A 21,132-nucleotide genomic window follows, 5' to 3' on the forward strand; every position below is an offset into this window, starting at 1 on the left:
ACTATTTAAAGCACCCTCCACTCATCTCGCTCCCGTGGCTTAAAATAGTTTCATTTGAGTCCATTATGAGTGTTATTATTCAGTTACATAAGTAGAGCGAGTGGAGGTGGGGCGAGAAACTTCACAAAATCCTTCATTTTGTGACTCAATCCACTGGATTAGCATTTTAAAATGCTCCGAGGGGCGAGGGAAGCAATTTATTGTGAATATTTCCACTGATATAAAGTATAATTCGGTAGATGCAAACAGAAACAGAATGTCTATCACGCAGAGATTTAAAAAATTGGCAACATTGGATGTCAATATAATTTTTTTTTTAAATAACACAAAGTCTATTCTGCACATTTTGGGACACACATTCTTTCTCAGTTGATTCAAGGTACTGTTTTTAAATTAAACTGCGAGGTGAAGAGAAAAGACGGTGAGGGAGGAGCCTTCGGAGACCATGATGTTTTCTGATGATGTTGTGAAGAGTTGTGAGAACTTATGCTCATTTCTCTCCCTCCTTAAATACTAATGCTCCACAAGAATACAACATCTAATGGAGCTTCGATATCTAAGAAGTTCTATTGTTTGTTGAGACCTGGGATCCTTCACAACAGACGTCCACGGCCACGAAAAGGTTTGAAGTTTTTCCCAGAGTCAGTCACTTACCTGTGTATCACCGGTGGAAACAGAGAAACTAGAAACTGAGTGACACAGAGTTCAAGTGAATAAAGTCAATTCCTGTCATTCTTAGGAGATGTGTGACATTCTTGGTGAGTTTCCATCAAAATCAGGATGCTGTATCTTCAGTACAAATGGTCTGATGGTCCTCAAGATGTAAAGTTGGCATGAAGTGGTCATAATGTTATCTTACTCACATTTTTTTCCCCTCAAAACCTGTTGATGGGGTCCCCCCCATACCTTTTGTACCAGCTCCCACAACCCCTCCTCCCCTCTGAACTGGTGTCGAGTTACAAAGTGCAATAACAGTAAAAACAAAAGGCAGCCGGGGGTCAGGAACATGAGGGAGGGGGAAGCAGGGGGGTTCAACATGTGACACTGTTTACAGTCAGTACTGATGGAAATATCACAAACTAGCAAGTGGAGTCCTCCAAGAGTGAAGGTCTGGTCCAGCTCCTCCTCACTGTGACTGTAATGATTGTTTACAGCTGCTCTGTGCCGGTGTTTCTTTCCGCTTGCTCTCATCTATTGTGGAAATGAACAGTGAAGTCTTTTTTGCTGGTCTCCCACACACAACTGTGTGTGCGTGTGTGTGTGAAGGTGGGCCGATCAAAAGCTTTCTCGCACATACCACACTGATGGACAGCAGATGCAGGAACATTTTTTTGAGGGGTGGCTGGGCGGAGCTTGAACTCTGACCATAAACATGCAGTTTAGATGACTAAAAGCAAATGGTCGCCATCTTAGAAGCAACTTTTTTTTTACATAAGCCCAGAGATGTGTAAATAAACATTAAGATTCTACAGAGGCCCATTCCTGACACTCAAATGACGTGGGTTTTAAAACAAAAAACACCCAGGTCACGAACCGACAAGTTCTCCAGGAACTTCTTTTGCATCATAAAAACTTGTGAGAAGTTTAAGCAGTGGAGTCACCATGGCCAGATAGACGGATAAAGTCAATAATGGACTGATCAGAGCCTCATCTTCGCGCATGATGGTTGTGAAGAAAGTTGATGCAAAAGCAAATGGCTGGGCCTCTTTATTTCAGCTGCTGCCCACAGGACTGAACTCCTTATCAACCTAAGGAAAATGATTCATATTAATCCAGAAAACTAAAATCAAAGAAAGAGAAATCAGAGGACAAAAATGAATCTAAACATTCAACATATAAAGGGCAAGAGAGTTAAAAAAAAAAATAAAAAAGGGAGAACAAAGGCATAGGTCGGAGGATATAAGGTAGAGCAACTCAGAACTACACAGGAGGTCGAAATATCCCTATTAGACAATAAGTAAACAAAACTGTGAAAATTATTTCCGTCTTAAAAGAAAAAAAAAACTCATAAGTGAAGGGAAGAAAGGGGTAAGTCAAAAGAACTTGAAGTGAAGTTAGAATCTTGAGATTAAAAACAAGATGTTCAGTAGCGCCCCATGGTGATAAATGAAGACACAGACACGTCAGACGTATTAAGCATCCCTTTTATTAACATCACCTGTTACAAAAAGAACAAAATCTTCAGTGTTAATCAACTTAGCCACAAATTAAGCGTAACTGATAACCTGGAGCAGCTCATGTGGAATTAAAAACCGTCTCAGACGCCACTTTTTTCAAAGCCGATCCAACAGAGCCAGAGTGAGGAAGGAGGTGGACGAGGATCTCAGCAGGTCCTAACGTTAAAATATAACACGCTGTTGCAGCTTTGAGGGACAGATCCACTAGTGACCCGGCGTTAGTTGGGCCGGTAGTTTGAATCACATGACGAAGGACGACTCCAAGGTTGGGCAAAAGAAGGCAGGAGACGAAATGAAACCGAGGTGAAGCAGCCGTGGGAAAGTGTCTGGAGTGAACAGTCAGGAGTGTGGGACCGTGCGGTGCGTTGCTGCGTTTGGGTCTCTGCTGCTCACTATACCTTTGGCAGATCCTTGTCGACCTCCTGCGGGGACGGAAACCACAAGATGACCAGCTGAAGTCAGGAAGAAGGGGGCGCCGGTGACGCCTACCTGTTGGGTCTTGGTGAGCTGCTGGCTGACTCCTTGTAGCAGCTGCTGCAGTTCCCGGACTGTCTGGTTCAGTCCTGCAGTCATCTTCTCCTTCTGGTCCATTTGCTCCTGTCGGACACCAGCGCTCGGTTAGAACGGAGACCAGAGAATCACGTGCCACACGGCAGTTAAACTTTAAGGGGCGCAGTCCTGCTAAAGCTCCTGATACTAGCTGCAAATGTGAACTAGAGTGGCAGTGGACTGAACGCTTCAACATGTTCAGCATTACTTCACACGCTCACATTTTCAATCAGGTCCTCCGGGTGGTCCGCCACTTTGGAGAGCTCTCCCTGGATCAGGTCCAAAGACTGCTGGGCCTAGACCACAAAAATCAGGTCTTAGTAAAGCTGTTACTCCATTCAAGGACGAGTCATGTGACCAACAGGCTGTCAGCAATAACATACAGGGGTTGGACAAAATAATGGAAACACCTTACAGCTTTTTTTGCTTTAAGGTGTTTCCATTATTTTGTCCAACCCCTGTATGTTATTTGGTTTTCACGTGAAGTATTTTTGAGGCAACCACAGTTCATTCATCACTTGCGGCAGTCAATATTATTTTCGTCTATGTCGGAGTCACACACGTGTGCGCACGCGGCCGAATGGCGCCATCAGGTGGCGCAAAATACACATGACAAGTAAACAACCAAACCACTGTCACCCACAATGTTTTTACTAGGAGTGGGATTCGACTAAAAAAGTTAATGTATTTAATTAATCTCACTTAATCGCAGTTTAATGGTATAAGAATATTTGCCACAAGAAGCCACATTTTCAATTTGAATGAATTTGGTACATTAGTGAATCAAATGATGGCGCCATACATACATTTAAACAACAAAATATTGTTTATTTTGCATCAGTTTGACAACAGCACAATAAATCACCATAGTGGCTATATTACAGTTTTTATATCACTTCATTTAAACTAAATCTCTTTTAATGTCTTGAAAATATTTGTACAAGAATTTCAATTTTATAATATTAAATCAAATTAAATTAAATGGCATTTTTGTTGTTTTAATCAATCAATGATATTGTAAATCTCCTTAAAGTTCCACCACCAGTTTTTAATAAATAAACAAACAAAAAAAATCATGCAAGTCTCTTATGAGGTCCTCACCTTATACAAGTCTCCAGCGACGCTTTGTCTCTCGCTCTCTTCAGCCTCCAGTTTGGACAGAGTCCGTGTGAGCTGAGACTTGAGCTGCAAGAGAAAGGCACAGTTATCAGGGATGAAGGCGCAAACTGACAGAGCTGCTGGTGCGTCTTGGTTTTCCAAGGTCTCTCACAGACCAGACACTTTCCTAATTTAACTGAGCTCCAGGAACAAGTGGGAGAATTGCGGCTGCATCAGTGAAACGCCCAGAAAGACACAAGCGCATAGTTGCTGTGAAGAGGGGTCACATGTTTGAGCGGCAACACCAGGTGAAAACAAGCACCAGTGTGAGAGCGAGGACAGCCGAGGAAGCGTTAGTTCAGGAACACGTGGAGGCCCTTCACAGGGCAGTAGAGTGGCCAGAGACAGAAGAGGAAGCTAGCTATGAGGGCGCGAGTCGCTCTTACCAAGTTCAGCTCCTCATTCTGCCTGATGGCTTCCGTATAAGAGCCATCAAGTCTGGTCCGCAACTCAGTCAGCAGATCTTTCAGCTGAAATCGAGTTTGAGACGACCGTTTAAAAGCTCTGACCAGAACACTGGCCTTGTAGCAGAGGGATTTTCAAAACTACTAAAACCGGGGCCAGTCTAACAGTGATACAAGCTCTTCACACTGATGACTTAAAAGGCTGCCCATGCTCACCTCTCGGACCTCTGTCACATAGGTGGCGCTCTCACGCTCTGCTCTCTCCAGCTCACACTCCAGGTGCTGCTTCTCTCTCCTCAGCTACACAACATGCCAAAGTTAGAAAAACACACGCTCAGACAAGTGCTTTGGAGCGTTTCTCCAATACCAACATTTTCCAACTCCGCTCCTTCGGTTAGTCTCTCGACCTCCTGCTCCAGCGCCGACACTTTCTGGCTCATCTGCACACAACACCACCCGTTACATGACGAATGTCAGACACCATAGAAGCATCCAGGATGCTGTGAACACGCACCTCCCTGACTTCCTCCTGCGAGCTCTCCACCTTCGCCCTCCAGCGAGACTCCTCCTGCTCCACACTATTCTGGAGCCGCTGCAGGATTCCCTCCTGTGGACGCAACTGAAGCTAGATTTGCATATTTCTATTGTAAATAAATATATATTTTTAAATAATATGTGTCAGATTATGAGGACAAATGTGTTATGAAAACCAGATTTAAGATACAATAATCCAAGCAAACCTGGTGAGTAAAATCTCAGCCCTGCTTCATCTGTCCTGTTACCTCTTCTCCTCTTCACTGCCTCCTCCTCTTCCTCTCTGCATCACCTGGTGCTCACAAACCTGACGCTTGAGACTAAGTAACACTGCTCTGGATCTGATGGGATTTCTAATCTGTAAAACGAACGACATGTCTAAGAATGTTCTGCTGCTCAGGTCTGCCTCCTAGAAACTCTCCCTCTTTCAGTTAAGAGTTCCAGCAGACGTCTCACCGTCTCTCCTAAAACCCGCTTGTACGTTTCACAGTCCTTCTGCAGGATTCTTTGCGTCTCCTCTGCCTCTCTCAGCTTCTCAGTCAGTTCCTGAGGAGAAGGAAATGCGTTCAGAGCTACTGGACAGACTGGTCCCCCCTGCACATTCTGGCCACCAACCTCTGAATCCCTTGATGCAGGAGCGGGTGGTGTGGCCAGACTCTCGGCAGCCGCCCTCTCAAAACTGTGGAGCCATTGCTGATGGTCCTGAGGAGACACGGCAGTTGAGCGGGACTGATGAAGGGATTCCAACAGGGGACACATACCTGCTCGCTGGGCAGGGGCACGTGAGGCAGGAGTCTGTGCAAGACATCCCGACACTCGGCCTCAGATGACGCCACTGCAGACTGGTTCTCCTGAGAGAAGGGAAGGAAGAGATAAAGGAGTCAAAACCTGATGATGAAAACCTGTGATTTAGTGGTCGGTGGGTGGCGCTCATCAACCTCAGGGGAACCACAGACGAACACCCGTGCCGGTACCAGAGATTCAGAAGGGGAGAGGATTTGTTTTAAGCCAAAGGCACACTGTGTAATTCATGGTTTTAAATCACATGGCAACAACGTGCTAATGGCTACACTGAATACCTTGTAAATGATCAACTTGATACAAACATGTAATTTCAAACAGTGGAAAAGAAACTGTCACAAGAATCTGACTTGACTAGTCTTTCAGCTATAAAATAAAGACGTTAGAAAGGACTCCTACCTACAAGACAGGCATGTACTGGGTGTATCTACAAGCAATAACAGTATTCATTTGTAGATTATAGGTTGACATCTGGCGGCTCTAAAGCAGCCCTGATTATTTTCAAGGACACGGCCAAACAAAGAACCCTGGGTCATCAGCATCAAATATACACATGAAATTAAAACGTGAGAGAAAACAAAGCTGCCACAAGCAGAATGGAAGGAAACATGCAAGACGAGACAGGACACAGACAATCATGAATGTCTCACGGTGACTAGCGCTGTCGCTACCAGCTATCGCTGCACACTCATTTCCAAACGCCAGTCCAGGCAATTCTGACAATCGCAGAAGCAAAGCTTTGGAATCAAAGGTTAGCGGACAGTGTGTATATTGAATTAGCCTGTGTAAATTCTTACCCTCAAACAATCCAATATTCTCATCATAAGCGACGGAAACCTTAACTCCAAAAACGATACACACTTGTCCCCTTTACAGCTGAAGTAGTGAGCGGATAACAGCCAATTGAGAATTGAAGCTGAGCAACACACAGTGCCAGGCAGGGAGCAAATGAGTATGCAGCTCTGTTAAGGATGAACGATAAATGACAGCGAGAACAACAGGCTTTCAGCCGAATGTGTCAGATTGTAACTGGAATGAAGCAGACGGAGGTGGGATGGCGAACCTTGACGGCTTTGCTGAGTTTTCCTTGAAGCATGGACTCGGTGGTGGACAGAGCTTCCATTGCAATCCAGTTTTTCTCCCGAAGCTCCTGTTTTGGTCAGGGTCCAGAGAGATACTACGTTCAGTTGAACCTCAGGGGAAATGCATAGGGTGGTGGACCCCTCTTAAGCTTGAAAATGCCAACACTGCTTTTTGTTTTAACCTTACTTGACTTCAACAGAAACACACAACACCAAACATGGATGATTGTAGGGGGGCGGTCGACTAACAGAACAGAGCACTCACCATCAAATAGGGCTGAAGCACTCAGAGAGCTGAGAACTCTGCCAGCTAATTTCTACCAGATTCACATACATCCTCATTTTGAACTTTATAGTTTGATAATGGCCCTAGCTTGCTCCTTTCTCTGTGAAGAAACAAACGCTGAACTCAAAACCAACACAGACCACTGCCACCAACGCTGGCATCTGCATGCACAGTCGAGTACTTCTGGCTGAACTGCATTTGATTTCCTCTTCCCTGATACTTGGTTAGGCACCAGAGGTGGTATGAAGAGGGGATTACAGCTTACAATCGGCTACATTGCTTAAAAAAAGAAGCATCACTCTGTAAACTCTGAAAACTGTGTTGAAAGTTGCAAAACAGAGCAATGCAATTCCACAAGATAAACCACATATCGTCCCACGAAGGAGAGCTTTCAAGCCTTGGCAAGGGTCATGAAGTTCCACAAAGCATTGTGTGCAGGCAAGTTAGGGGATCACCCAATCTTCTAGCACGGGGTACAATGACCTCAAAGACAACAAGACAGCGGGACAAACAGCTACATCAAGGAGGACTTCCAGTGGAATGATATCATCAACGGCCACTCCACAGATGGTTCTCACATCCATCTTTGCCTGAGGGACCATTCAAATGGACATTCTTTAGGACCAAGACACGACCCACGATAGCCTTGGTGAGTCAGTGCGCTTTGGAAAGGGATGATTCCCACAAGCGAGATCCATGTTGTTGTGGCACTCGACTCCAAACCCCTACGGAGGGGGGCGACTACTCTCAAAACAGCAACCTTCAGCTGGCAGCAGCAGAAATCGCCAACAGCTTGAGTGGCATGGCACATCCTCTTTTATTGAGGTGCTGACAGCTTTTCAAGAAGCACTTGCGAGTTTCAGACGCTAAAGGATTTGACAACACAGTTCCTGACACCATCTTCTCGAGACCTGCAACATTTTAAACCGAACTGGTTCAAACTTGACAATGTTCCAAGGAAGTCTTCAAAGTCTTTCCAACAGAGTTCCACCTGACAGCTTCATATTAGACTAGCAGCTTCTCAGCTTGGTGCCAGCTTTCTGTAACTACCTGTGGCCGAACAAGAGAGTTCCACAATTTTACCCTGAAGTGACGACCCAACATGCAATGGGATTTTCACTCAATAGATGTGGGGTAATGTGACCAGTCAGAAATGACTCAGTGAGCAGGAAAAGGCCTTCTTGGCTTGACATATGAAGCGCACACTCGCCATGAGGCCGCGACAGATTGGTTGGTTTTACAGCATCAAATAACCAACAAGACAGAGGAAGAAGCTCTTCAAAAAAGAAGTGGCTCAATGTGAGGCTACCAAACCACAAACTTAACACAGCAATTCTATCAAAGGTTGCTCATTTAATACAACGGGAAATGCAAACAAGACCAGCCATGAAAGATGACGAAGCAGGTGTGGTACTACACAAAGGACACACCAGCTCAAACGCTCTTCCCATAAAATACATGAGCTTATCGACCAATTTCACCCTTGGTTAAGTGTCATATTGAGCCCTTTTTGGGCAAGACATTTCTGGAGAAAAATCTATGAAGGGGAAGTTCTGGTCAAAGGGAATGCCCAAAGATAATGACATGAATTTCTGAATCACCCGCAAGCACAGACAAGCTCGCAGAGAATGGTCATGGCCGAAGGCAAACAGAACAGGAGGAGGCTGGGAGCACAGTTATGCAATATTCAGCACCAACAATCCAAATCAAAATAGACTCATGACAGTGGAAGGGAAAACAGCAACTGCTTATACGGGACGTGAGGTGAAAACAAGCAACAGCGAGTGCATGTGTTGTGGCCGGCACTCATCCCAGCGTACGTGGGCCGACACATTTACGTAACGGTGAAGTCCATCCGGGATAGAAACCTACATTGTTCTTCTTTCTCTGCAGCTCCAGTGAGTCCCTCAGCCCGTCCAGATCACTCTGCAGATCTGAAACCAGCTTCTCCTTTTCCAACAATCTGGTGAACAGATGACTTCTGATGGTTATCCTCAATCATTCATGTAAAGCAGCGGAACAGTACGAGAGGAATGACAACATTACTCACGTCGCAAGAAGCTCAGGGCTCTGCTCGGCAGTGTGGGACTGAAATATAGCAAAGCAGATATGATAAGCCAAACATGCAGCTTACTGAAGCCGTTTTGCAGAGGCTAAGGCTAGCATAGCTGCAGCTAATGGTGGGTGTCAATGACATTGAACACATCTAGAGAACACTCTGCCTGGACAATGAAAGCAGTCAATGAGAGACCAGTTTGACCTTGGATCCTTGGAAAAAAGAGAAATGAAAATATTTTATATTATATATTAAATATATTTTATATTTTATCTTTATATTATATTATGAAGGTATTTTATAAGGAAGAAATTGCATAGCTACATTTTTTACTAAGTTTTACGACATCAGTGGCAGTACTTATGAGTTTGAAAATGATGACTCTTAAGTGTCCGAGGTGCAAGTGAAGTGGTCACATAAACCAACCACAGAAGGAAAAGTTCATTGATGAGCTGAATGATGTCAATATACAAGACTGTCCTCTCCCTCACCTGCTGCTCGAGTTGCTCCAACTTCTGGTTCAGCTCTGCTGTCTTTGTTCCAAGCTCCTCCTGCAGGACCTGGATCTGCTGGTTCTTCCCTGCTAGCCTGGTGACGCAACATCCGTTTAAATTTGAGGGCTAAATATCCGCCCATGTTCAGGTGTGTGTGTGTGTGTGTGTGTGTGTGTGTGTGTGTGACTCACTGATCCTGGAGTTCGGCCACAGAAATCATCTGCTCCTGAGCCGCCTCTTTCTGTCGGACCTGCTCCATCTCAGCCTGCAGGGCGACCAGCTGCTTCTGCGCGAGCTGCAAGACAAAAAGGACGGGAGGGAGTTAAACTAGGCCGCTCTGAGCTCAGGAGACAGTCAACGACAGCTTCTCCATTAAGACGTGAGCAATAGATCACCTCTGCAGCCTTCTCTTTGGCAGAGCAGCTCTCTTGCGCCACCTGCAGACTTTCCTCCATCGATTTCAACTTCACCTCACTCTCCTGGACCCTGGAGAAAAAAGGGTTCACCATTATTGTTCAAGATAAAAAGATGGGAGATGATTTAGAGCCATTACTTGAGCTGTGTCAAGCTGAGAAGCTACAGACACCATCCATTATGTGACATAAAACATCTTGAGCTCAAAGGACACTTGATTAGAATTTCTTTGCTAAACAAAAGCCAAATTCACAGCGAGTGTTTTCAGTCATCATAATTTAGCTGTCAATGTAATCACCATCATTAAAAGTCGGGATTCCAGTTTGTTCTCATTCTGCTGAGAGCATAAATATGGATGCTAAAGCCGCTTTGGGTGTGTGGGCCACAGAAGAGATGGAAACACGTAGAGATAGAAACACAAGAGTCTTACTTGCTCTGCAATTCTGCAACAACTGACTCCGACGTCACCTGAAATGAAAGGAAATACTTGGATGAAGATGAAAAGGAAAGATGAATAATTTCATATCCTGTCCCTGCCCTCTTAGTTCAGATGATAAAACTTTACTTTGCCAGTGTCATTCACATTTTTTCTTCTTTTCTGGAAATCAATTATTCTTTGGATGAGATTCTTTAGGGAAGAAATCTTATAATACGCTCTCCTATGATTATCATATCATGAGCATAACTGTTATACTACTGTTTGTTCTTGAACTTCTCTATATTTAATGCATCAAGAGGATCCATCCTTCTAGTCTCACCTAGTTTATGGACATATTCTCTGATATTAAAAAGTTTCATTAAATGATCTGCCAAAAAGGGGACATTAAATATACTTAGTTAAAACGAGCGTTTGAAAAGAGCAATACAAATATGAACCTGTTCTGCTGCTCGTCTGTTCAGTGTTTCCACCTGTTGTTTCAGCACCTCGTTCTCGTCCCTGACAGTCTGGATCCACAGCAGAGCACAGAGTCAGTGTTGAACCAGCGACCAGGATCTTAATTAAGTGAACCTTCAGCTCCTCCTCCTTGTTGGCCACTTCGATCAGCCCCTTCTCCAATAAGCCCTCCACAGTCTTCATGTTCTCCTCCCTCTCCTGGACGCTGGTGGGGCAGGAACAAGGTTCGGATTACATCATCAAGGGTGACAGAATCTTCACAGCTCTCCACTCACCTCTTCTGGATCTGGTCCAGAGCCAATTGGGAGGCCTTCTAGGTGAAACATAAACGTGTCAGTAAGAGGGACCAAGGCGGACGTGAGTAGAGTGTAAATGCTGACCTGTTCAGACATCTGAGCCTGCAGATTCTGAATCTCCATTTTCAGCGACAGGTTCTCGTTGTGTAAGGCCTGAACATAAGGGTTGGAGTGACTGCCACGGTCTCTGGCTTTTGTGGTTTTAGCTGTCTGACCTGCATGTTAGTTTCTCGACTGGCTGCGCTGCTCCTTTCAGCATTGAGAGAATCCTCCAGACTCTTCCTCTGCAGCTCCTTATCAGCCAACCTGGTCACCACACACATTGTTACTGATCACATTCAAGTGGTGTCAGTACTTAAGTCAGGCTGGTTTCTCTTACAGCTTCTGTAGCTCCTCAATATGGGAGACGTGAGTGGCCTGCATGGCAGAGGACAAGATCTCATTAGCCTATATCCTCTTGGCCGGCCAGCTGCTGGATGTTTAATCGTCCCTAAATGCGGAAAATGACCCAGTTACCTGTGAGGAGAGCTGAGCCTGGAGGCTCTCGTTCTGGACCTGGAGAGTCTCCTTCTGGACTTGTAGGTTTTTGTTTTCGTTCATGAGCTCCTATAAAAGAGTGTAAATATGATTCACGTGTATTATTGAATGTGCTTATGCGACCAACAGGTGGGGCAGGAAGGGGTCGCACCTGTGCTCTGGTGTGCAGACAGTCATCAGGCATGCTGTGCTGCGCCTCCAGCAGCTCCATCACTTTCTGCTCCAGTCTCTCCTTGGACACCATGTTCTCCGTCAGGTTGTTGTGGAGGGTCTGCAGCTCCTTGTTCTTGTTGTTCATCTCCGTTTCCATAGCCATCATCTGATTGTGAAGATCTGCAGAAGAATGAAAGTAAGCCACAGTTCAACATCCTGTGAAAGTGGAGATCCTGAGTTAATCACCTTGTTTGGAAGCCTTCAGTTTCTCCCTTTCTGTGTTGACACTGTGGCAGTAGTTCTGCAGATCCTCCCAGCTGCGCTTGGTGTCCTGGAGTTGAGCCTGCAAAGGAGGAAACATTTAAACATGACTTTTAATGAGTGAAACAAACTCTTGACTCCTTTTGTCAATTTGAATGACTTCATTTGATTGTTGGACAATGGGAACTACTTTTGTTAAACATACTGCATTCTTGACAGGAAGGGGGTGTTTGTCCTCAACACAGCCTCAAACATTCCAACTTCTAAAGCCAAGATCTCCCCACCTCTGATCCCCACACCCAGGACGTCTCCGCTACACCTCCCATTTCCCAGCAAACACCCACACCCTGATGAAGTCTGTTTTGGTCAGCGAGTTTCTTCCTTAGCCGAGGAAACTGAAGCTAAACAAACAAAAGGTGCATGTGGACGGTCGTACCTCCAGCTGCGACACGTTCTGCTTGTAGCCGACCTCCAGCGACTTCCTCTGGTGCTCCTCCTGCTGCAGTTTGCTGTTATTGTCTGACAGCTCTTTCATCAACCCAGCGTACTCTGAGCGCAGCTTGTTCAGCTCTGCTGAATTTCTTTCATGCAACAACACGTGAGTCAGCAATGGTAGCTCAGATAGTAGAAGTCGAGGAAGCAGTGGATGATGACTAGGATAAGACTGCACTCACTTGCTCTCCATCTGGGTGGTGGCTGCACTGACGGCATCTCTCAGGATCCCGTTCTCCTGCTGCAGTCGGTTTATCTGGCTATCCAGCTGCTCCCTCACCTTCTGGAACTAAACAAGAAATTCTGATTCAGTTTGACTAACCGATGACATGTGCTGAGTTGTCATGCAGGTGAGGGACGAGACTGACATCGTCCACAGAAACGAAGCGTTCAGTTGGAAAATATGAGTCCAAGTGGCTTATTACAACCATTAGACTTAATGTTGAGAGATAATCTCTGTAATAACGTGATTCACTCCTCCTTACAGTGACTCCCAACAGTTCAGTAGCAAGGAGCCTTCTGGTGGACACTAAATGATTTAATTTGTGAACATTAAAGTATTTTTAGGAAGTATTACGAGCATATTTATTTTGACCAAGACCTTACATACCTTGATCTGCATGCCCTGTAGTTCCTGGTAGCTGCTCTGAGCTTTGGCCTGCATTCCACCGAGTTCCTTTTCCAAGGCTGCGCGCTGCTCCCTCATCATGGACTCTGCCCTGCCGGTCTTCTGCTTCTCCACCTGGAGCTCCTGAGATGAGCAATAATGAAATGCTGGTTAACCCACAGATAGACTAAACTACCAATGAAGAAACAATACCTTCTAGACTAATTTCATAACTTTAACGAACAAACTAACTGAGATTGTCCATGTGAGGAAAGGTACCTGACTGAGTTGCTTGACTTTGTCCTTGGCGATGGAGGCCTCCTCTTGCAAGGTGGTCAGCAGCCGCTCTCTCTCCTGGGCAGCTGGATCAGGCCTGGCGGTAGACTGGTCCCCAGAGAGGACATAAATCAAGAAGACAACTTCACAGCAGCATGGGATAATTTACAGCAAGACTTACTTTTTGCCAGGCGTCAAGAGCGCTGGGACGCTTCTCACGGAGGAGTGCAATGACACTGACAGCCTCGGCGTCAGACAGAGGGAGGCCAGAGAGACCAGAGAGGAGCTCCTTCAGCTTGAGCCCTGAGTTCTCTGTCACAGGCAGGACCTTGGGTGAGCTTCTCTAACAAATATTCATGAATATCTTTATCTCACCTTTGTTGGTCACGTTCTTCTGCTTCTTGCTGTTGGGTTTGACTGGAGCCACGTCATTAGTGGGTGTCTGATGGTTAGTAGAAGCAGTTGAGTCGATCACAACGTTTGTTTCCTCTGCTGGAGGTATAGAAAGTCCATTTAATTCCAGTGATCATTGAGTTGAAACTCTTGTATGCCTGGTCTGTACCTGGCTCTGTCTTCTGCTTCTTAGTGTTCCTCTTCTTTCCCGTAGTAGCAACAGGGGGTGTTCCATCCACCACTTTGGTTTCAGCCACAATGGGAGCTTCCTTCTTCACTGGTGGAGGGGTCGGCACCGCTTTCACCTCTGGCTGTGGTTCCTCTGCTGAAGAGCAATGATGAGGCAGAAGGTTTCAACAATATTTTCGATACACGTTTGTTCAAACAAAAATACCTGGTCCTGTTTTCTGTTTCTTCTTCTTCTCTTTCTTTCCAGAGGTGGGTGGGGGCGTCTGGACCTGGGTCACAGGGGGGGGTGCCTGGACTTGGACCTCCACTTTGGGAGAAGGTGGACTGGACTGTTTGGTCGCAGCTTTCGGTTCCACCGTTTTGTGGCTGACTATCTTAGAGCCATTCACCTTCGGCTCCTCGGGTGGAGGCACAGCAGCTGTTGGGGTGGAGGCAGGAGCAGCAGCCGGGGGAGCAGCGACAACAGTGGCGGCAGCCTTGGCAGCCTTTTTCTCTTTCTTCTTTCTCTCTCTCAGACCAGCAGGGGGCTCCACTGCAGTAGGAAGAGAAGGTGGAGCCTCATATGTTGCAGGAGCAGGTGGAGCAGGAGTAGTTGGTGCTACTGCCACGACTGGTTCCTCGTTCATCTCCAGAGAGGAGCCGTTATTCCCATTGGTGGCCTCATACTCCCGCTGGTCTTCTTCTGACTCTCCGGCGGTGCCTCCGCCTCCACCGACATTCGCGGCCTCCTTTTTCTTACTTTTCTTCTTCTCAGTCTTCTTACGAGCGTCCGGCTTCGTAGGGGGCAGTTTCAGATCCCGCTTTTGTTTAGCCAAAACCTCATCGTAGGAGGTTTCCTTCATGAAGAGCCAGAAGAAGAGGAACATGAGGGCGATGACCAGGGAAGGGGCCAGGATGAGGAGGTACTGAGAGTCATAGATGTCCGCCATTCTGCAGGAGAACATGTTTTTATTTTCATTGGTTGAGGCAACATTCTTTTCTGTCCTACATGGTAGTTTAATCAACAATAAGCACGAACACACAACATAGCATGACAATGCTTGAATCACATTCCTCAGTGACACAAGCCTGAGAGATATGAAGGAATGATGATGATGTTGGTGAATGTATAATGCCGAGGCCTTTCAATGGCTCTGCTTACCATGAGTGATCTGATCCAATTAGACAAGTCCAGGAACCTGCCCTTGCTGTGTTCACACGAGCTTGGCTCTGGAGCGGTCAATAAATCATCATCTAAAATGAATCAGATCAGTCCCGACCAGGATCACCGTCTCATCGAGGTCGCCTGAGGACAGTAGTGACTCCATCTGAGACGGATTTGCACGAAGCAAAAATATACTCGGATGTCTGCAGCTGCAATTTCACCAATGTCTGACTAGCAGGTTTCCATTTACAGTTCAGTCACCTGGACGAGACTTGATTTGATGGGTGTAATAACAAAAAGACAGAGTCAGATTCATAATGCTGCAGTGTGTCTGCTCCAGTAATCTTGTAATGAGGCTGATCATATCTAACAGCTGCAGAATTTCTAGTGTCTGCGTAGTTAGGGTGCCAACTGACTCACAACAACAACTAAGTCTTTAATCGCAGATTATTAGTGGTCAGTCAGTCGGCTGCTCAGACCAGACAGAACTGAAGGGCCAATGGTGTGTGTGACCCCGACTTCGACCTAGGAGTGCAGCGGCGTGCAGCTCACCGTCATAGACTAGTTCAGCAAGTTGGATTAAGCAGATTACACACGATAACGCATTTAAGAATAACCTCCACGGCAGAACTTCCTGTGGCTTAAACCCAGAGTGTCAAGTTGACGGTTTCATTCCCCACAGAACGGTCTGTCATTGCAGTCCAAGAGCTCATTCATTTCAACTTCATAAGTTGGCACATGTGGGTCATCAGAGCTCTGGATAGGCAGGGTCACGTTTCAGTTTGAAGTTCTCACACTTGACTGCGAAAGTTTGTTTTACACATCAGTTGACTTTCATTCCAGGGGCGTGGTGGTGCGGCGCCTGTGCGAGGAAAACATACATTCCTCGTCTGCGGCTCGCTCTCAGCAAACCTGGGCATTGTTTGATCAAAAGTGGCTTAGTAGCATCGCAATCGTTTGTAGCGTTAAAGATGCAAAGTGATTCAAGACGTTGGCTTCTGCACACAGTTTAGGTAATAAGAGGTAAATAATTAACTGCCTGAGGGAGAAATAAAATATGGAGAGGAAATTCTGCTTTAGGCTCAGACTTGGGAGAGAATTGCAGTAACACCAAGTATATTTCAGTAGCCAACTAGCATCGCTGAGAGTCAGGTATAGGGCAGTACAGCAGAGCAATAGTACACACAATAGTAGAAGGAATCAATTGCACTGACATAGTTCGGAGGGAAACGAAACACAGGTTTACTTTCACTTTCTATCATAGCTTTCAGGATCTGGTCACCTCCCCCTCCTACAGCTCAAAGGTTTTATTAGTCACACAGCAACAACCTTGAGACAAACAAAAGTCAAGACAAGATTACAATATCAACTGACCGAATGAAAGTGGTTTCTCAACATTCCACTGTTCTAAACTCATGAGCACTTGCTTCTGACCTGAATGCAACAATGTCAGGAATGCACTTGATGACTGATATAACAACAAAAATCTTGGGTGCAGATTTAAAGACCAAGATTCAAAACTCGGGTTTGAGAAGGGAAGTGCACCCAACTTCATAAGGCTAATACAAGCCCACTCCTTGTTTTTGAGGTCCAACGCCAGGTATTTCATGCAATAAAAGAAGGCCAGAGTCCTGGTCCAGACACTGCAGTGACCCCCTGTGCTCATCAAGAATATTTATCGTTAGTCAAAACATCTAGAAGATCGAGTCACAAGGAACAAGACGAAACCAAATTCAACAGCGGTGTCAATATCACACAAATGTGTAAGACAGTTTAAATATTATTATCAATCATCAATGATTGCCTATAACAACATCGTGGTAATATAGTCTCACTGACAATGTCAAACGTGTCCAGTTCTTTTGGTGCAGCGAGTTCTCTATTGCAATGAACCCCGAGGACAAAGCCCTCTCGGGCTGTTGGCTCCCCGGAATCTCACCACTTGGCGGGCCGAGCTTCTTCGTTTGGCAAGAATGGAGCTCTTGACAACTATTAGGCTCGACAACTTAACCACAAACAGCTCATGAAGAACAACAACTGCTCTTCTGTGGTCGGGAAGAGCTCAGCGCTTCTAGTGAGAGCTGCACCATATACTCAAGACATGAAGGACGGACTAGAAAAGGAGAGAGTTGAGAAAAGTGGTTCAGGAGAGGGCATGTACTGAGGAAGGAAGGTCTGTTGTGATGTGCTCATGGACATGTGTAGCAGTAGCTGGCAGCAGAAGGTTAGGAAGGAGGTCAGGTTCAATGCCTTCCCAAGGATCCTTTATGGACTTTTTTGGCATGGGAGTAGCATAAGAGTTATGGTGCAGTGTTACAATTCATATGAGCTTTCAGGTGTAGCAGCCCGTCTCATAGCAGCTAGCGTGGTTGGTCCTATTCCCCATCACTCAGACAGGAGTTCACCACTCATTGCTGAAGTGTTTTCTACAACTGCAAATCACTCAATTCAAACTAAAGTGCCAGTACATCTCCGATTATGACTGGCCACTCCTTGTGGTGCCAATGCATTACTGCCTGATGACAAATCAGCAAACACTCAACATGCAAATGGCCTATTAGTTATAAAAAGAACTGCCTCCATGGCTCACTACCTGGTGACGGTTTGTTTCCTTTTCTCAGAAGTGCCAGAGTTGACAAATGACTCCTTCACACCACAATTTAGAGCAATCTCAAACTAGTAGAGAAGCATCTATGGAAAGTAGCAAAGTGCAGTGTAGCATCGCAATGGGGAAGAAGATTAACAAATGATAAGGAAGTCAGTCAACCTGAAGTGACATGAGGGCAGAACACAATCTCCAATGCTTCTTAGAGGTAATCACACCTAATGATTTAATTCTAAATTGTTTTCTGATGAGTCATCAAAATGAGTGCTGTTAGGAGTCCACTGTATTTTGAGCCTACCCTACAGCCTTACTCACAATCTGGTCATGAGATTCTAAGAAAATCCCAGGCCACTTGAGATCCTACCACCTGCTACCACATGCCAGTGACAGCAAACGTTCACACTCAAACGTTAATACTCATAGCAAATATCGCTGTGAAAGTGGGGAGCTTGGTCTTACGGCACAGCTCATCTGAAGCAACCACATTTCTGTTACTCCTCACAGTAACACTTCCAGATTTCCAGAACACCACAAAGATCAAGAATTCAATAGTTGACTGACAAACAAGTCTCCCATGCAGGTATCAATGTAGGGTAGTAAAGCAGTAAAGTCTCTACTACTGTGTGTAACATTTGTAGATCAGTTTATAGGTCACTGATCTCGAAATGTCTGTGACCAACAGGTCTGGTGTGTTCCAGTTGTATTCAGAACTGGGAATTTGCAAGTTATAAGCCAGAAATTTTGACAGGAATGGTCAGATTTGGTCAGAAGGTCAGATGATCCTCACCACCCTGCAGTAGGCAAACCAAGGTGGCGTCCCCCACAAGTGCAAACAGGAACCTTACCTTTTGTAACAATTCAATATGACGCCACGGTTTAGTATTTGCAAAAGAACCGCACATTTATCACCAGGAGTTTCTCGTATTTCAACCAGGAAAGGGCCACAATAGCTTTTGTGGTTGTTGACATCTTGTTTTCTGCCTTTGGTAATTGGAATGCATCTAACTCGACTGTCATTCCCAGCACCTACTTCAGAGGAAAATGGAACGCACCATGACACAAATTAACAATTTGCATCTCCCAAAACATTTTCCCATATATCTAGGAAGTGACTTAAAAAATGTAAACTGGTTTCTGATAAAGGTAATTTCAAAATTAATGGACTGGGAAAAAAATACAGAAATCACCAATAAACATTATAATGTATTATGAGTGGTAGTTGATACGTTAATCATGGATTACAATTATATCAAAATTATATCAAACTGTTATATACAATAACAATTAAGGAGGATTTTCTTTGAACATATTTGGCATGTAAATAAAGTTGCGCATAGTTGAGGAGAATTTCACATTGAAACGTGACTTGTAATAGAAGACATTTGATCCGAAACTTTCCGGCAGAGGACCAAGTGTCCCAGCATGTGTCGTCATGTGTAACCATCGGGCTGAACCGTGACACGTAATGGCTGCGTGTCTTCCTAGTCTGATTATAGACAGGAACCGGTCCAAATGTATTAGCACGGGAGCTCCACGGAGTACGCAGAAGTCATACAGTTGTCCAGTAGTGTTGGCTTCGGAATGTTGGAAGGTGACTCCTTCGCATCACTACAAGTAGTTGGATCCTGCCTGGAAAGTGGGTGACAGCAGGCTAGCATGAAGCTAACTCACTAGCCGGCCAAGCCACTTATTAGCAGCGCGGCGGGTGGCATTAAGTAACCAGTCAACCCGCACCTATGGCTGCACTTATCTTTCAGGACCACTCGGCACTTAAGAGGGCGTGGGTATGAGTGCGAGCAGGCCGCGTCCGGCCCGGTGGCCCAACCTCCCCCAAGTGAAATCCCGGACCCGGCGTGCCGCTTGAGTCTTCCGCTTCAACCCCGGAGGCCGTTCCCAGGCCTGGTAGGGAAGCTAACCAGGCTAACCACTTCAACCGGCGACCGCGCACGTGTTTAAAGAGCAGAAACTTACGTGGAGCTTCGTGTCGGCGTTTCAGCAGCGGTGTTGTGCGTTGACTCACGCAGTCCCCTGACTTCCCAGCGTGGCTTCTACCCGGCTGTCTGACTGCGCTGCAGCCCGTCACTCTGTCCGCTGCTTCAGGTTCATGGGGGCGGGTCTGGATCCGGCTGCTCGGGATGGCTCGTTTTGATATGCAGAGAACACCGAGCGGCGCCACTGCTCTACACACTAACACGCTAATCCGTTTAGCCCCGCCTTTTTGAGACATACCCTGCTTTGAATCTTGTACTCCATCGAGGCCAAGAGGGAGTGGTCATGAAGTAAAATACTTTCACGAATTTAGCAGTTGAATAAAAATTTAACTATTAACAAAATTACCATTATCACATAGAAATCTAGTGCAAACATAGCGGTTTGTACTCCAATGACTCAACCTTAATAAACCTGCTGAACCACTCAATCTAAGCAGCATCCACAGGTGACGGTCAAATGCGTCCACAAGCGACGACAAAAACACTGACTCTGACCTGTGCGTCAAATCAGTTTCATATGCTCCTTATAATCGCTGGCTGGCCCCTGAGGGTTTGGTCGGAACCATGGCAGCATGGCGATATTACTATTATTATTATTATTGTTATTATTATTATTATTATTATTATTATTATTATTATTATTAGCCTTTGAAGAGATACTCCAGAATACAGGCAAAATACAAAAAAAAAACACTTTTGATATGCTTGCGTTTATGTAATATCCTCCAAACTTTTGCTCTACTTTGCAAAGAGTTCAGCTTCTAAAAGTGGTATATAAATAAACTTTCATTATTATAATAATTATTATTAAATATTTACTTGAATAGAAGTCTTCTCATTCCTTAGGTTTATTAGATCCTCGGTCAGTTGTCGGAGTTGAAAAAAAAAGTTTTTTAAATATTTACAATCATACTAAAATACTAATATCATATGATAAAAACAACCATGGAGGACATCTGTCGATTCACACTCCATCATTCCCTCATGGGTGAACAAGCTGCCAAGATACTCTTCCACCTCGGAACGGGTCCCATCATGTCCAACCCTGAGCAGCTATTGAACTGAAGGGAAAAAAAAAACTTCTAGAAACTATGAAATCAGGCCAAGAATGTCTCATAAATACAACAGAGCATGTTTTGAATTAGAGGTTATGAAGCGTATGGAAAGCTGCTGACTGATATTGGATGCAATGGTCTTCTCTTCCTGGATTACACTGGGAGGAAGTGAAGGCAATCCTTCTGCTTGCAGACATCAAAGACAGAATATAAACAAAATGCAATATATTTTTCTGTATTTAAATGGAAATATTTCGCTTATATAAGGCACAACTACTGTGCA

At 45.2% G+C, this 21,132-nt stretch overlaps 1 protein-coding gene across 9 annotated transcripts; it reads right to left on the minus strand.

Annotated features, from left to right (window-relative positions):
• Positions 1-2,130: 2,130 nt before the first annotated feature.
• ktn1 (kinectin 1) lies at positions 2,131-19,931 on the minus strand. Of its 9 annotated transcripts, none has more exons than XM_053845399.1 (36): positions 19,775-19,931; positions 14,260-14,984; positions 14,035-14,187; positions 13,848-13,964; positions 13,654-13,784; positions 13,476-13,580; positions 13,200-13,340; positions 12,772-12,878; positions 12,534-12,678; positions 12,083-12,179; positions 11,835-12,016; positions 11,663-11,752; positions 11,526-11,563; positions 11,362-11,452; positions 11,231-11,299; positions 11,126-11,163; positions 10,965-11,055; positions 10,832-10,900; positions 10,386-10,423; positions 9,937-10,027; positions 9,733-9,836; positions 9,539-9,635; positions 9,042-9,079; positions 8,864-8,954; positions 6,687-6,773; positions 5,584-5,673; positions 5,438-5,524; positions 5,279-5,368; positions 4,803-4,913; positions 4,660-4,728; positions 4,505-4,588; positions 4,271-4,354; positions 3,828-3,911; positions 2,948-3,022; positions 2,667-2,774; positions 2,131-2,599 (listed from the first exon to the last, which is right to left on the minus strand). In XM_053845399.1, the coding sequence occupies exons 2-36, from the start codon at positions 14,981-14,983 to the stop codon at positions 2,570-2,572; spliced, it is 3,846 nt and encodes a 1,281-aa protein (XP_053701374.1). In that variant the 5' UTR covers position 14,984; positions 19,775-19,931; the 3' UTR covers positions 2,131-2,569. The 9 variants fall into 9 exon arrangements, 8 of the variants coding, with proteins under 8 accessions (XP_053701374.1, XP_053701375.1, XP_053701376.1 ...); XM_053845400.1 differs by having other exon boundaries at positions 13,848-13,961; positions 14,035-14,190; XM_053845401.1 differs by having other exon boundaries at positions 4,803-4,895; positions 14,035-14,190.
• Positions 19,932-21,132: the final 1,201 nt, after the last annotated feature.

The sequence above is a fragment of the Synchiropus splendidus genome, chromosome 16 (assembly GCF_027744825.2).
Source record: "Synchiropus splendidus isolate RoL2022-P1 chromosome 16, RoL_Sspl_1.0, whole genome shotgun sequence".
NCBI lineage: Eukaryota > Metazoa > Chordata > Actinopteri > Syngnathiformes > Callionymidae > Synchiropus > Synchiropus splendidus.